At 41.6% G+C, this 16,498-nt stretch overlaps 1 protein-coding gene across 1 annotated transcript; it reads right to left on the minus strand.

Moving 5' to 3' along the window:
* Window positions 1-614: 614 nt before the first annotated feature.
* On the minus strand, window positions 615-14,791 carry ppm1j (protein phosphatase, Mg2+/Mn2+ dependent, 1J). The gene is made up of 10 exons (XM_058055765.2): window positions 14,363-14,791; window positions 8,128-8,242; window positions 7,170-7,499; window positions 6,986-7,098; window positions 5,943-6,027; window positions 5,721-5,839; window positions 4,658-4,721; window positions 4,408-4,515; window positions 3,286-3,437; window positions 615-1,995 (listed from the first exon to the last, which is right to left on the minus strand). Exons 1-10 carry the CDS (start codon window positions 14,647-14,649, stop codon window positions 1,848-1,850), a joined length of 1,521 nt encoding a protein of 506 aa, XP_057911748.2. The 5' UTR covers window positions 14,650-14,791; the 3' UTR covers window positions 615-1,847.
* Between the last annotated feature and the right edge of the window lie 1,707 nt (window positions 14,792-16,498).

Here is a 16,498-nt window from a genome sequence, read left to right on the forward strand (position 1 = left end):
CTCATCACATGTATCAAATTTTAAGATGCTGTTCGATAAAAGATCATTTCGCGCTAATCTGATTTAGAAAGTAACAATTATGGCTTGAATATGTTTTTTTTTCCTAATTGGCGAATTGAAGGGAGAAACTTTTACTTTGAAGACAGTTTCCGGTGTGTTGGCCGCAAAGTTTGTGTTGGCGATAGCGCAAGCTGGGGAGTCTTTCCCTTTCCTCCCCTCACTGGCCAAAGATGACATCATCTGTAAAGTAGAACGAGGACTCATGCAACAGGAGGTGCTGGGCGTGGAGGTTGGACAGGTTTAAAAAATATATATAGTAGTAGACATTACAAATATAGTGTTACATTCATTAATGTTTATGATGGTAGTTTCGATTATTAAGTCATTAATAACTGATATCAAAGTATTAGAAACACTTCTGATGCAATGCAGTTCTACACCACTGCAACCACAATAATATACGTAGCGCCAGATAAATTACCGTAATGCCTACCTGTAAATGTCAATCAATCTGTAAAGGCAAAACCAGCTATTTTCTTCTTACATTAGACCTCATCAGATTGTGCCCATGTCCCTAATGTTATGGTTAAAGACGAAAATAAAAGGTGAAGAGGCACAAATGTGAAAAATGTTATATATTTCTGATGTGGAACACTTTTAGTAACCCTTGTCCTATATACACACATATATATACATATACTGTATATACATAACCTTTCCGAACAAGCACTTATGGACGGAAAAATATAAACAACATTTCCCATATGCTTGTAAAAAATATATGGATAAACTAAATAACATGAAAATAGTAAACAAAGAGAGGTATACGCAACATTTAAGGGCAAAATCCTCAATCAATCATGTGATAATACAAACACGTAATCTTTTATTCGGTAAGGCATATGTGGGCGCTTTATCACAACTTATACCGAGGTTGTTCTCCAGTGAGATTCATGCTTTTTATGTATGAACTTGTAAAAACAAAATATAACATTCCTATAGTCCGTCCCTGCTAACAAAGAAGAATACAGACGGCTAGGGGTGTAATGGTACTTGGGTTTTTCGGAGACAGTACTGAGGCTTACTGAGTTCCCACACGGTATACATCAAAACATCTGAACTATCCCTTTAAGGGACAGGAAGTGCAAAAGTACACAAATGATTGGATAAGACAAAAACAGTGTAGTCGAGATGGGAAACGGGGGTACAATCTGGAACAATTCTTGCATCACTTCAGCTAATAATAAACTTTCATCTAATAAAAATAAAATAATTCAGACTGTTCAAACAATTTCTGCTACACTTGCCTGCTTCAATACTTTCCTAAAAAGAAATTATTATATATATTTAGACTTACATACGGAACAGTGATTATGGCGTATTGTCACACCCCCACAGACAGATGATAAAGTGGCGTGCAAAAAGGTCCATTTGACTTACATCACTTAAAATTCGTACTTTTATTTTGTTTATGTTTTCATTCCATCCTGCTGCCATGAAGGCATCTCTTTGGTTTCCTCACATTCTTCACGACATCGAGCGAGTGCTACAGAGAGGCTGTTTTATACAAAAAGGAGTCACATTTTTATGACGATGCACAGTCCATGTTAGTTGCTGCCCAGCCTTCAACATCAACAGGAAGTACTTCACAATCTCACTAATAACCATCGCCAGGGAGGAGACTAACTGACAGACTCTCCTGTCCTGGAGTTCGGGTGCCGGGTTTGAGGTCAAGGTGAAAAGATCTGGGTCCGTATCTAAAAGGTTGATGAAGGTGCTGCTGCTCGGATCCGAGTCTTCTTGTGGCCAGCTAGTGTAGTCTAGCTGTTTTTAACAAGTCCCTTTGGTCATGTCTCCGCCTCATGTCCAGCCAGAGGGATGACAAACACAGTAATGTCATCGCCTGAGCCCAGTCTTTCGTTGGGAAGCCGCCAGCCACGTTCTTTTAGGACTCCCCTAGACCGCATCAGCAAGTCCTGCGCTGCTAGCGTGTACCTGCATAAAGAAAACACAAATATTATTTCTATAAATAGACTTTTCACAACTTAGTATTAATTGTTTGGCTGTATTTTTTAACTATCTGTAATGCACATCTTTTGTTTGCTAGTGTCAGGTTTGGGAAAAATGCCCCACACTTGCAGAGTCCTATGTGTCTTGTCCCCACATATGTAAATAGCGCAGCTAAGAGGCATGTTCAGGCATGTGTGTTGAGATCTTAGTCCTTTGTGGTCACCACAACTATGTTCTCCACAAACCAAAAACAAACAAAAACACAGCGATTTTGGGAACACCAAAAATCACACTACCAAAAAATCCTGCGTCCAGTTGTGACCTCGCTTTTAGCCACACGTTTCCTTCTGGAAAAGTAGTGAAAATACAGTGGAACCTCCAAAGTCAAAGTTCAAACGCAACTTTCTGGGAAAAAAATATGCCTGAAAAGTTAAATAATAACTGAGAGAGTTATTCAACTCAGACACTGAACGGCTGAATTTCCCTCCGCTCGTTCCACTTGCCATGGGACTTTCCACAACTTTTATAATACTGGTTTACATCCGGGCTGCACAGTGGTGAGTGATTAGCACACACATCACACAGGTAGGAGACCCGAATTTGATTCCACCCTCGGGCATCCCGCATTCCAAAAACATGCTAGGTTAATTGACGACTCATAGGTGCAAACTCCTTGTCCAGATATTGCACAACCTTCATAAAATGTATCATTTTTTAATTTAAATTACATAACTTTGTCTCTGATTTAGGCTGCACAGTGGTCGAGTGGTTAGCGTGCAGACCTCACAGCTAGGAGACCTGGGTTCAATTCCACCCTTGGCCATCTCTGTGTGGAGTTTGCATGTTCTCCCCGTGCATGCGTGGGTTTTCTCCGGGTACTCCGGTTTCCTCCCACATTCCAAAAACATGCTAGGTTAATTAGCGACTCCAAATTGTCCATAGGTATGAATGTGAGTGTGAATGGTTGTTTGTCTATATGTGCCCTGTGATTGGCTGGCCACCAGTCCAGGGTGTACCCCGCCTCTCGCCCGAAGACAGCTGGGATAGGCTCCAGCACCCCCATGACCCACATGATAAGTGATAGGCTCCAACACCCACAGGATAAGCGGTAGAAAATGAATGAATGTCTCTGATTTATTGTGTGATTTTCCGTTTGTTGTTCTCTTGTTCTTCTGTATACTGTTTTTTTGTTACTTTTAAATAGCCCATTTGGGATAAATAACATGTTTGAAATAAAATCATTGGCATCATCCAAACACCTATTAGCACAATTACCTCATGGGGTCAGAAGGGTCACAGCAGGACAAGTAGGTCGACACGGCATCCGCTACCTCCCTGTCCGTGGTTACGTCCCACAGTCCGTCTGTTCCCATAACCAGGACGTCATCTGGGCCGTGTTTGGTGTCATCAAAGTTATAAACCTGTACCTGTGACAGAAGGATATTGAGGGACAATATTAGAATTGTGTTGCATCTGACCTGTAATGCAGTATTCAGTCTTAACTGTACTACGGAATGGTCGTAGAACACTACCATATATCCCAGTGAATATTTTTTTTTTAAATTATAAATATTAATATTGCAACTGACTGCACCAGTGCACTCTGGGAGATGCTGGTGAATTTCCTCCTTGTCTACCACATTATGCTCACACTGTAGTCCTCGCTAGTTGTTGGTATACACCTATACTGTCTTTGTGCTATCTTCCACTTGGACTTTGGACTTCCAACCTCCAATTCCTCCACAGAGCTGTCTCTAATCTAGTGACTCTCCCTCACAGCATGCACTTTTGCCACCATCCCTTCTGGTTAGACTTTTTTTTAAATTCCATCTCCTTTTGCCTTCTGTCACGTATGGCTTTTTAAAGCACATGAAGAGGTAAATAAAGCTGCAGGATGCTGAGGACTCATGATGCTTCAAATGCAGCTACTGCCACCCTGTGGTGTTCATTAAAAACACAAGAGCACAAGGAGGTTGCGTACATCTTACAGATGCTTTTTGACCCCGTGCTCATTCAAGACCTTGGTGGTTATTGGCTATTATAGACCACGTATCTGGAAACTATAGAGACGCTGTGGTTAGTGGAATAGGAGGTGTTAACGCAATTAGAGTGCAGCTGCTCTCCCTAGTCTCCATCGACTGTTAAATGCAATACATTTGAAGGAGATACCATTTTTTGACCCATACTACAACATAAAGTTATGACATTATAAAAACACAATAAACTACAATGTCATATGTTCTGGTCAGATATGTCATTGTGACAGCAAAATAAAGTGTTTTGATATTTCCTTTGACTTCTGTTTTTTTTTTACCACCATTAAACACAACCAGGAAGAAAAAGAAGAATCAAAGATGATTATGACTTTTTACAGCGGGCGTGACGATGGCTGCTCACCTCAGGGACACAGGACAGGAAAGGCTTAATGTAAATATTGGAGTTGTACACCTTCAGATCGTGGTCTCCCAGCCCACGAGTCACTCCGATTGTTGCCATGACTCGTGCCTGTATAGAATAACACACAAACATGTAAAAGAACCCACACACACACACAAATGAAACATAGCTTATTGGATTGGAATGATCTTCACTTGAAAGGAAATCCATTTATGAGGGGATTATGAAGCAAAGATGTGATATCACTTACCTTTTTACCTTCTCCGTATATGAGGGGAAATTTCAGATCATCTTCCACAATTGTCTTGTAAGCCCTGCATGAAAAAAAACGACTTTTAAAAAACGATCATAATAAAATAGTAGAAAATACACAGGAACCTGTAGTTTCAACACAATTGAAGTCATGCAATTCTGAATTTGAAAATTAAATATCACAAGGCAATACCAATTACACAGGCATGTGTTTCTTCAAAGGGGGAGCAGTTTCATTTTATCATCGTTTTATTATACAAGTTATTTTTACACCATGCAGGAATGTTAAAATGTTATTTAAATGGAAATTAATATTTGTTTCTACAAAAGTGCTTCTCAATTATTTTATGGCACCCCCCCCCCCCCCCAACCCAAGAGACAAAAAAAATTTCACGCCTGCCCTGATTTGAAATACTGGAGAAACTGATAATATGTATGTTTAAAAATGAAACCAGGAAAATGCAACAAAATGGTGCATTCATGCATATTCAAGAGTCAAATTGCATGGTTAGTAGTAAAATGTGTACATGTTGGTAGGTCTGCATTGAAATGAAAGCCTCATGCCCCCCTTGACCCCACCCGCTCCACAGTTTTGCTTGTCTTTTTTTGGCCAAAAGACGAAAGAACAGATGAAGAGAAACGAGGAACAATAAAAGCAAAAAAAAACTACAGCACGTAATTTACTGTTGATCAATAAAAGTTAAAGTTAGGAGGTCTAGCATTTATGTTTCATATAGTTCAATAGTGGCTAACTTCTCTTGTTATTTGTTGACCGTAAGGAATGTTACTTAAAACTTTGCCTGTACCGTTTCTAAAGGTTTTACCATGGCAACAATCAGACTTTGGGACAGACTATTTCCACAATTATTTCTACAAACCAGAATAGACTGTGTTTATCCTACTGTTTCTTTTAATTGGAACTCAGTAGAGATGCACTTACAGTGCTATCGTTCATTAGCTGTTGTTTTAGAGACAGAATGCAAATCCATAAGCATGCTAATGGAGGATGGCGGTGATTAATGGTTGGTTGAATGAACATTAAGGAACGCTGTCGGGTTTACCATCCAGTCATGGTGTGGTCTCTATAGAGCATCTTCTTGCCCAGCTCACTGTGCTGGATCCTACGTGGGAACTCCATGTGAGTAAACTCATTGCCCAAGAGCTCCGGCCTCAGGAATCCCTGGAAATGAAAAAAAAAAGAGCGGTGACATTAAACTGGATTAAAACAGAACATTTCATGTTTATATTCATACAAGTGATTTGAATAGTGCTTCATGAAGTACCAGATACTGTAGCCTTTGTCGCTCTGACTCTGGTGTAAACTCATTCGTCATGGGAATAATTTCTTTATTCCGAATTATTATAGCTCTGTAATTATAAAAAAGAAAAAAAGTGAGAAACACATACCGACACAATAACAATTTTTTTTCATTCATTCAGGGTCGCGGGGGGGTACTAGAGCCTATGTCTTCGAGCGAGAGGCGGGGTACACCCTAGACTGGTCGCCAGCCAATCACAGGGCACATATAGACAAACAACCATTCACACTCACATTCATACCTATGGACAATTTGGAGTCGCCAATTTACCTAGCATGTTTTTGGAATGTGGGAGGAAACCGGAGTACCCGGAGAAAACCCACGCATGCACGGGGAGAACATGCAAATGCCACTCAGAGATGGCCGAGGGTGGAATTGAACTCGGGTCTCCTAGCTGTGAGGCCTGTGTGCTAGCCCCAAAAATTTTTTACTTTCTTTAAAAATATTTTTTATGACCTGAGGGTGCAGTATTATTATTATTATTATTTTATTTTTTTAATTATACCTTTATTAACCCAGGTAAGCAATTTAAGAACAAATTCTTATTTACAAATGCAGCCTGAACAAAGAGCAAAAGCACTTTGACGGGAGAGGGGAGTGCTGAAAATAAGAACAACATTATATAAAATTACAAATCAATCAGTAAATCAATACAGTAAATATGTACAATACATACAACACAAAAGCATCAAACAACAATATTAAAGCAATGGCATAAAGCAATTCAAAGTCACAAAATTGGTAAATAATTTGTGGGTTTTCTCCGGGTACTCCGGTTTCCTCCCACATTCCAAAAACATGCTAGGTTAATTGGCGACTCCAAATTGTCCATAGGTATGAATGTGAGTGTGAATGGTTGTTTGTCTATATGTGCCCTGTGATTGGCTGGCGACCAGTCCAGGGTGTACCGTGCCTCTCGCCTGAAGACAGCTGGGATAGGCTCCAGCACCCCCATGACCCACATGATAAGTGAGGGGATTATTATAATACAACAGTCTTGGTCTCACCTGCTATCTCCAGCATTGGCCACATAGAGTTTGCCCATCATATGAATGGCAGCTAAGGCACAACAGCCACCAGAGATGGCATAGGATGCTTTCTCATTTTCTATCAGGTCATCCTAGAATACATGTTAAAAGAATGAATGAAAACACCTTGCTGAAATCTTACATGAGTTCACTATCTGCTCACCATCTGCTTGAAGGCAGTCTCAATGACGCCCATCACTAGGCTCTCCAGACTGACCACCTTCTCCATGTGAAAACGCACGGCGGAGTCGCTGACGGCATCGGGTTCCTCCGGTTCTTGCACTGTCCCCTTCTTGGTTTCAACCTGGTAAGGGCTGCCGTTTTTAGCTAAGCAGATGGGAGGCGGGTTGCCGTGGTTTTTCAGCAAGTGGTATATTTCACCCAGACGGTCCCTGATGAGACGGTGAAGAAGCTTGGAGGCCATGATGGCTGCACCGGAGCCGGCATGTCCATCGAAGACCCCCCAGAAGAAGAGTGGGATTCCCGTGCCATCCTGGAAAGTAAGATTTGGGACAAATAAAGCTTGGACTGAGGTGGTATGGGAAATGATACTGGTATCAAAACATATACAAAACATCCACTCCCAGATGAGGTCAAAGTTCATAGTGACAGACATATTGCTGAATTTTCTAATAGTCAGAAAAAGGAGAACTACTACATCAACGCTTATCCTCACGAGGGACGCAGGGGGTGCTGGAGCCTATCCCAGCTGTCTTCGGGCAAGAGGCGGGGTACACCCTGGACTGGTGGCCAGCCAATCACAGGGCACATATAGACAAACAACCATTCACACTCACATTCATACCTATGGACAAAAACCCACGCATGCACAGGGAGAACATGCAAACTCCACACAGAGATGGCCGAGGGTGGAATTGAACCCTGGTCTCCTAGCTGCGAGGTCTAACCACTCGACCGCCGTGCAGCCTTGGTGGAATTACGAATTGTGTAAAGACATTCAACTTTAGAGGTTCCGATGTACCCCATGTGACTTTCCTTTCAGAACACCACCACTTTGATTAACACTATAAAAGATGAGCTACTGTGGCTGCCAGACGTTGTAGCTCATATTCCCCTTGTCCCTGATTGGCTGTTGTTGTCGCAGTCTGTCCTTGGCTCACCCCGTTGTCCTCCAGCAGAGTAGAGTTGCGATGTTTGCCGCTCGGCTTCCTCACAAACAGTTTCTCGCAGGAGGCCTGGTCCTCATTCAACATGCTTTTTCCCGCGTTGATCACCCTGATGAGTGAGTGGAGAAGCCACAAGTTAGCTGTGAAAACATCTTAACAAAATAGCAACATGACAAAATAACCAAAGTGGGGCAGATTGCAGACATGCCCCATAGGGAACTTGTAGGAGGGATTAATTACGAGCCAATCCTGCGGCGGATAATGGCTTTAAAGCAGAGCACTGCTCGGAGCTCTCGCAGCATCATTTTGCGCTGTATGTGTTTGTGTTGACAGAATGGCGATTTGCAGAGTGGCGGGAAACTGTGCAGAGACATTTAATGAAATAGAAAACAGCCATGGATCATTGCTGTTTCATCATCGCATATTTATTTTATTTGCACAGCCAGCAAATATAAAGTTCATTCATCCTCATTTGGCTTTAAGTACACAACTTGAGGTACATTTGCATAGCCCATAGGGTCCAATATATTAACTGTATCTGTAAAAGACCATATAGAAATTAATAATAATAATAATAACAATAATAATAATAATATGGAATGAATGAATGGAATTGGTTCTGGGTATGTTTATAATTTATTTCACAAAGTTTTGAATGTGTTTTGTTTGGTTGTTGAGTTTCATCCTTGACTTTCATCCATAGGTCTGATCCCAGACGTAAGTTTGCTACCTACTCACTTTTTGGCGCTACTTGTGTAGCTTATCGCCTGCCACAGAAGAAAAATACGTAGCAGGAGGGATCAGTGTTTCAAGCTTAGCCACTTTGTCACAATAGTTTTTCAAAAAGCAACTACTGATAAATGTAGTAACCTTTTTCTGATCTGATTGGACATTTGTGGAGACCACATTACCAGCAAGCATAATGCCATATAATTCATTCATTCATCTTTTCCTCACGAGGGTCGCAGGGGACCTGGAGCCTATCCCAGCTGTCTTCGGGCGAGAGGCAGGGTACACCCTGCACTGGTTGCCAGCCAATCACAGGGCACATATAGACAAACAACCATTCACACTCACATTCATACCTAGTATAGACAATTTGGAGTCGCCAATTACACGGAGAGAACATGCAAACTCCACACAGAGATGGCCGAGGGTTAAATGCCACGTAATCATAATACCTATTGCAGAACTCCATGTATTATCATTAAGATTTCCTTGTAAACTCAGGCATGCAGAGAGAGATTGCTAGCATAAGGAAACAAATTGAGGCAAAGGAAACAAAAGGAAACACAACCTTTGACCGCTCACTTTCCAAATAGCTGAGCTGATTATGATCATCACAGAAAGGCTTGCCCGCAATCTCTGATAACACGAGGGAGGCTCAAAGCCAACAGCTCACAAATCTGGATTATGTTTTTTTTTTTTTTTAAGAAAGCTTTTTTTTCTTTCTAATCAGTTGAAAGCAGGGGACTGGCACTGCAGGGATGGTGCACATTAGGACTAATGGCAGGAGGGAGACTTACGAGAGAGTCTCACGATGGTCATCCAAACTTTGCTGCCAAGGCTCAAACAACATGTTGGACACTCTGGCACGCAACCAGCAGAGACATCATCTATATTAAAACCTTCAGTCCTCTTTTTGCCCCTGCTTGATTCTGACTTGTTGTCAGAATGTTGTCTGTGCATGGGAGCATTAAGTTGAAAACCAACACCAACTGAAGAAAATCTATTTTACAATAATATATTGCTTGGTGAATTTTACGCTACTGAAGCAATCAATGGAGGTAAAATGGATCACACTACTTATAAGCAAATCTCCACCAAACTTACAAACTGTCTCTTGCAAGCAAGAATACACAAATGATGTAAGTGTTTTCACCTGGAAACTCCGCCCTGGATGATGACATCACTAAGCGTCACTGCTACTGGACCATCAACTAGCATTAGGCATATAAAACTTCCTTGTTTTGCATACTGTCCCCAAAAATGGCACTGAAAAGTATTATTAAAATAAGGACAGATGAGTTAAAGATACTGAATACTGAATGAAGTGAGTCAAATTCAAAAAAAAATATTAATTAATTAAATGTTCATACACGCAAGTCAGGAGTCTCCAATCAGTCGCTCATGAGCTACAAGTAGTTCCTAACCACTTTTCAAGTACCTACATAACGGGTTTATTCATTTATTATCAACTCCTATACAGACAAAACTAGGAAGTGGGGTTCGGCAGTAGTCTGGAAGTACTCAGGAGCACTTTGAACAATCACAGCGGAGTGGGCGTGCCCAGAGGTGGTCCGTGGTTGAAATAAATTAACAGAAATCCAAATCCAAGAAAATACAGCTAGACTAGGTGGAGATTCTGGAAGATCTAGAAGGCTTTCTGTGCGGGTTATAGTGTGTAGAATATTTGCTATAAAGGTACATATATAGTGAATTTATTATGCACATATTGACCACAATTAGTTTGAACATCACATTACATTACATAATATATTATATACCATAATATTTACATTATTTACATACAAAGAAGAGCAAGTAAATGAAAGTACTTACTTTCAACTTATTTTGGTGAGACTGCACTGTAAAATGTTCAAACATATCTGATTTAAATAATGAATAAAGCTGTAAAAATTGTAATTGCATTATATTTTTAATGCGTCTTAAAATGCTAAATAATGCCGCCCGTGTTGAGGTGAATGTAACAGAATGAGTCCCCACTTGTGCAATGAGGAATCACTCACAATCACATGACCCGCGTGACCTTTAATTGAACATAACGTCAGCAGCGTAGGAGGATGTGAGTCTAAAACCAGCAGCACACAACCTCCACCAACAAAACTTCACAACAACTTGTGACTGTTTAAAGTCTGTGTGGTGGCACCACACACAAGACGAAGTGGACGAGCATTTAGTGAATAAATGCCATTCGTCCATCCACCTACTTTCTGTGCCATGAAAAAGAATTGTTTGGATGAGTTAGCAAAAAGGAAGACGTTAGACGTTGCAATGCACTTCCTGATTTGTCTGTGATTTTAAAATATCTTGTGGCTCAAGCACAAGCACATAATACACGATGATTGTTGTTGATACTAGTACAAACCTCTAACATCTAATATGGCATATTTAATTTTGCAGCACGTGAGAAGTCTATGTGTAAATTCATTCATTCATTTTCTACCATTTATCCACACGAGGGTCACCAGCCAATCACAGGGCACATAAAGACAAACAACCATTCACACTCACATTCATACCTATGGACAATTTGGAGTCGCCAATTAACCTAGCATGTTTTTGGAATGTGGGAGAACATAAAAACACCACACAGAGATGGCCGAGGATGGAATTGAACTCGGGTCTCCTAGCTGTGATCCCTGTGTGCAGTCCTCTATGTGTAAATTCTATAATAATTCATCACCTATTATGATTTTTCCACTTTTCTGACCTATAAGTGTAGTTAGAATGTTGTATTCTCGTGTTAAACGATGCCACAGTTTCGGACGATGAGGTTTGGAAGTGAACCCTAAAAGAAGTTTGGGATGGGTCAAAACTCTCGTTCGGGAAGTGTGACCAACCACAGCAGAGTGGGCGTGCCTGGAGGCGGGCCGTAGGTGGAATACATTAAAACAGACCGTTTTCACAGAAACCATGGAATCCAAAGAAATACAACTGAATATGTGCAGATTCTGGAAGAACTAGAACGCTTTCTGTGCTGGTTATTGTGTGTAGCTGCTCCACAGGAGTCCGCACCTCAATACAAATGGTCAAGAAATGAAAATAATAGGTCCCCTTTAATAATTTTTGCATTAACAGCTTTAATATTAAAAAATAAATAAAATAAACAACAGAATGACTCAGCTTGAGGAGCTGTACTTATTGTCTCTTACTTAACGTATTTCATAAGAGAACTCACCTCTGTACCGTACAGAATGTTCTGGACTTAAAAACCTGTTTACGAATACATGTACCATTACACCCCCATTAATAATAACTTACAGAAACAAAATATTGATTTTATTTCTGCCCTCTGTATCCGGTTTTTGTATGTGTACTGATATATGCAGCTATTAGACGAAAGCACTTTAGCATAAGTGCACTTGCACATCCACTTGCATGTGCTGCAGTATCAGTTAGCGTCGATAAAAACCATGCAACGCCACAGAAATAGCAGCACGACTGTGGCGTGTCAGATACAGAGTGCAAACGAACATAATCCTGCAGAGTATCAGAATTTTGGGCAGCTTTGTGCCCTCCGGCTGGAGAGTCTATCATCGGGCCATGAGCACATGAACCTAAAGAGGGCAGAGCTAATGGACTTCACTTGTCATACAGTTTAGGAACTCAACTATTACACTTGCAAATGCTTTTAATGATGAACACAATAAACTATTCTGTTGACCTCTCAGCATGACTCAGCTTGTTTTTCTGTTTCCCTCATCAGGTTCACATACTGTACACAGACACAAATGGAGAAAGGAATGTTTTTGCACTGCAGGGAACGTTCCAAAGAAGGCGTACAGGCCATAAGTAGTGCAGGTGTATAAGAGACTAAAGCATCTGCTGTACACTTACACAGAATACAATAGACTAGACAGGTTTGAATTCTACAGCATGTTTTTGTGCCTCTAAATATTACTCTAAAAATGCAGTGGATTAAAATGTATCCACTCTAGAACCAGATGTGTTAGTGGAAACATGAAAGCTTCATTTCCTGGCTTCACTTTCAAAACGCTTTGCACTTCTTACCCCTAAAGGACAATAACTTGTCTTGTTGCACTGCTTATTGAAGCACCACTGCTAATGCATAATATGAGAACATAAGGGATAGAACCTTTGCAGTCGAGGCACCCAGGAGTACTTTGAGAATCTCTGCATCATCAGTAGATAAGAGTTACAAGTGCCGCAACTGCTAAAATCTCTGCAGTAAAATAGAATCTCTCGTAGAACAGAAGCTGCAGTTAAGGAGTAAAACCTATGAATTAATAATTATTCATTCATTCATTTTCTACCGCTTTTCCTCACAAGGGTCGCGGGGGTGCTGGAGCCTATCCCAGCTGTCTTCGGGCGAGAGGCGGGGTACACCCTGGACTGGTGGCCAGCCAATCACAGGGCACATATCGACAAACAACCATTCACACTCACATTCATACCTATGGACAATTTGGAGTCGCCAATTAACCTAGCATGTTTTTGGAATGTGGGAGGAAACCGGAGTACCCACGCGTGCACAGGGAGAACATGCAAACTCCACACAGAGATGGCCGAGGGTGGAATTGAACCCTGGTCTCCTAGTTGCGCACTAACCACTCATCCGCCGTGCAGCCCCAATTAATAATTATAATAATTATAAAGCATATCCTGTGAAGTGAACCTATGTAGCACCTATGGGTCAGAACTTTATAATCACAACTAAGGAGTAGAACCAGAAGGAGGCTAGAACTTGTGTAGTAAAAGGTTACCATTTACAGTACAGCATATGCTGACAAAAACCTACACCACATAAACAGGGGCGGAACCCATAAAGGAGAACCCGGCAATAGATGAGGGTAGCAAGTGCACAGGCTGAAACTAGAACCAAAGCAGCAAAACAAGCGTAATATCTATACAGCAGAAATTCACGGTAGAACCCTTTACAGGAGAAGCTGAAGATAGAACAATTGATGGTCGAAGTTTAGCAGCAGAACCCGTAAGTAGCACCTATGAAGCAACAGATTAGAGGTAGAACTTATATTATGCATCAGGAGTGCAGCACGGAGCAGGGCAAAGTTGCTAAACCTATCATCAGAAACTTTAAATAGAACCTGCAGAACCTGAGGGAAGAACAGCGGAAAGTGAGACCAAGATCTGGGTACTGAGGGCAGAACATAGGCCTATGCACCAGTAGCTGAGAACATAACCCATGTGGCAGAACCTCATAAATAAGACGCAATACACATTCAGCTCAATCTGAGGGTAGAACCTATGCAATAGAACCTAACAATTCAGCAACAGGTTAGGTGCAAAACCTTAAAACCGTTTTGAACCTAAGTAGCAGAACCCAATGGTAAAATCTTATCAGCATAAACTGAGAACCTGTGCAGCAGAACCTGAGGGCAGAAGATAATGCAGATGCTGCAGTGCTTTGTGAGCTGCTGTGGATTCTGCAGCGGCAGCAAATACTTTCAAAATGTCCAAAACATGATGAAAAAGACATAAGAAGCCACAAATGGACGCTACCCACTCAGCGTATCCTGTGTGCCAGGGGAGCCTGCTGCCCCTCTTCAGCGTCAGCACCGGACGCGATGCGTGCTCCGTGGAGTACTGCAGCAGCTCCGGGGTGAGCTCCAAGAAGTCCGGGCGGCCGTAAGGGAAGCGAGGCGGCAGGCCGTCCGCTCCTCCGGGCTGTGAGCCTGCTGCGTGATGGTTGTGATGGTGGTGGTGATGATGGTGGTGGTGGTGGCCGTGGGGCATCATCCCTCCCACTAGCGTGTTCATAGCGCTTTTCACTTTGCTAATCATCGTCGGCATCGACTCGCGGTTAAAAAGAAACAAAATAATAACAAAAGGATAATGAAAGACAAGGATACGCGCTAGAGAGGCAAACAGACGCAGTCATGACAAGTAGCATTTCAGGAAGCGGTTTTTTTCTTGCTTCCTCCGTGTACCCATGTGACTACCAGGCGGTGTTTGTCTCATTCATAGCCAATAAAAAGCCTCCCCTGGCTGGCAGGGATCCTGCAGGAGGCTTGAGACTACATGAGCATCATAAGCTTTTTAACATGTCACACATATGCAAAACATTCTGAAATATATAAATCTACAGTGATTACTCACAAAATAATACAGTATATAATTTATCTTGGAGATTAAAAATTATCTATCGACTAATGAGTTGAGCAATACAAGACCGGTGTCAAAACACTCATTCATTCATTTTCTACCGCTTATCCTCACAAGGGTAGTGGCGGGTACTGGAGCCTATCCCAGCTGTCTTCAGGCTAGACGCCCTGGACTGGTCGGCAGCCAATCACAGGGCACAGATAGACAAACAACCATTCACACTCACATTCATACCTATGGACAATTTGGAGTCACCAATTAACCTAGCATGTTTTTGGAATGTGGGAGAAAACCGGAGTACCCGGAGAAAACCCCGGGAGAACATGCAAACTCCACACAGAGATGGTCGAGGGTGCAATTGAACTTGGGTCTCCCAGCTGTGAGGCCTGCGCGCTAACCACTCGGCAGGCGTGTCAAAATAATTCATTCATTCATTCATTTTGTACCGCTTTTTCCTCACGAGGGTCGCAGGGGTGCTGGAGCCTATCCCAGCTGTCTTTAGGCGAGAGGCGGGGTACACCCTGGACTGGTTGCCAGCCAATCACAGGGCACATATAGACAAACAACCATTCACACTCACATTCATACCTATGGACAATTTGGAGTCGCCAATTAACCTAGCATGTTTTTGGAATGTGGGAGGAAACCGGAGTACCCGGAAAAAACCCACAACATGCACAGGGAAAACATGCAAACTCTACATAGAGGTGGCCGAGGGTGGAATTGAACTCTGGGGTCTGCGCGCTAACCACTTGACCGCCGTGCAGCCCGTCAAAATAATATCTAAATATATTTATTTTAGTACATTATACATTATAATAGGCTATATAGTTATTAGTGTCCTTTGTGACATCACACAAGAACAGTTTAGACACACCCTGTGAAACGGAGTGTTGCGAGCCAACCCAACCTTCTTTCAGGGCTCACTTCCAAATGTGCAATTTTTTAAACTTTATTTATTTATTATTATGTTATTGCCTCTCGCCCGAAGACAGCTGGGATAGGCTCCATCATGGTTGCGATCCTCGTGGATGTTATTTAGTGGTTTTGTACTCTCAGTATTATCTATGCAAAGAGCATATCTTATTATAGTGGTTGAATTTTAGTATGCAAATGTACGGAAATCTAATAAAGTGGCCAATGAGTTGATTGATTTAAAAGTGATATTTTGTGTATTTGTTGTTACAATTCAACCTAGTGCAATTATTTCAGATGTCACTAAGAATGCCCTTGTATGGTAATGCTTGCACTTGCGTATTTTGTCCACTAGATAGAGAGCAAGTACTACTGTAGTAGATGAGTGCTGTGAAGTCAGAAGGCAATGGTAGAGCTTTTTAACAGCTCCTTATTTAACTGTAACATTATAGCAAAGACAGCTCTGTTTTATTATTCATTATGTTTGTGCACAGTGCTTGGTATTGGTACTACATTACTCCCACTGTAATGGAAATAGTACCTTTTATCAGCTTTTATATAAAGATTGGATCTCTCCCCAGCGATGAAAGACCACCAACATCCAACATCCAGATACTACTGA

This window comes from Doryrhamphus excisus, linkage group LG18 (assembly GCF_037039965.1).
Source record: "Doryrhamphus excisus strain RoL-2023G ecotype Guam linkage group LG18, RoL_Dexc_Guam_v1.1, whole genome shotgun sequence".
NCBI classification, from domain to species: Eukaryota; Metazoa; Chordata; class Actinopteri; order Syngnathiformes; family Syngnathidae; genus Doryrhamphus; species Doryrhamphus excisus.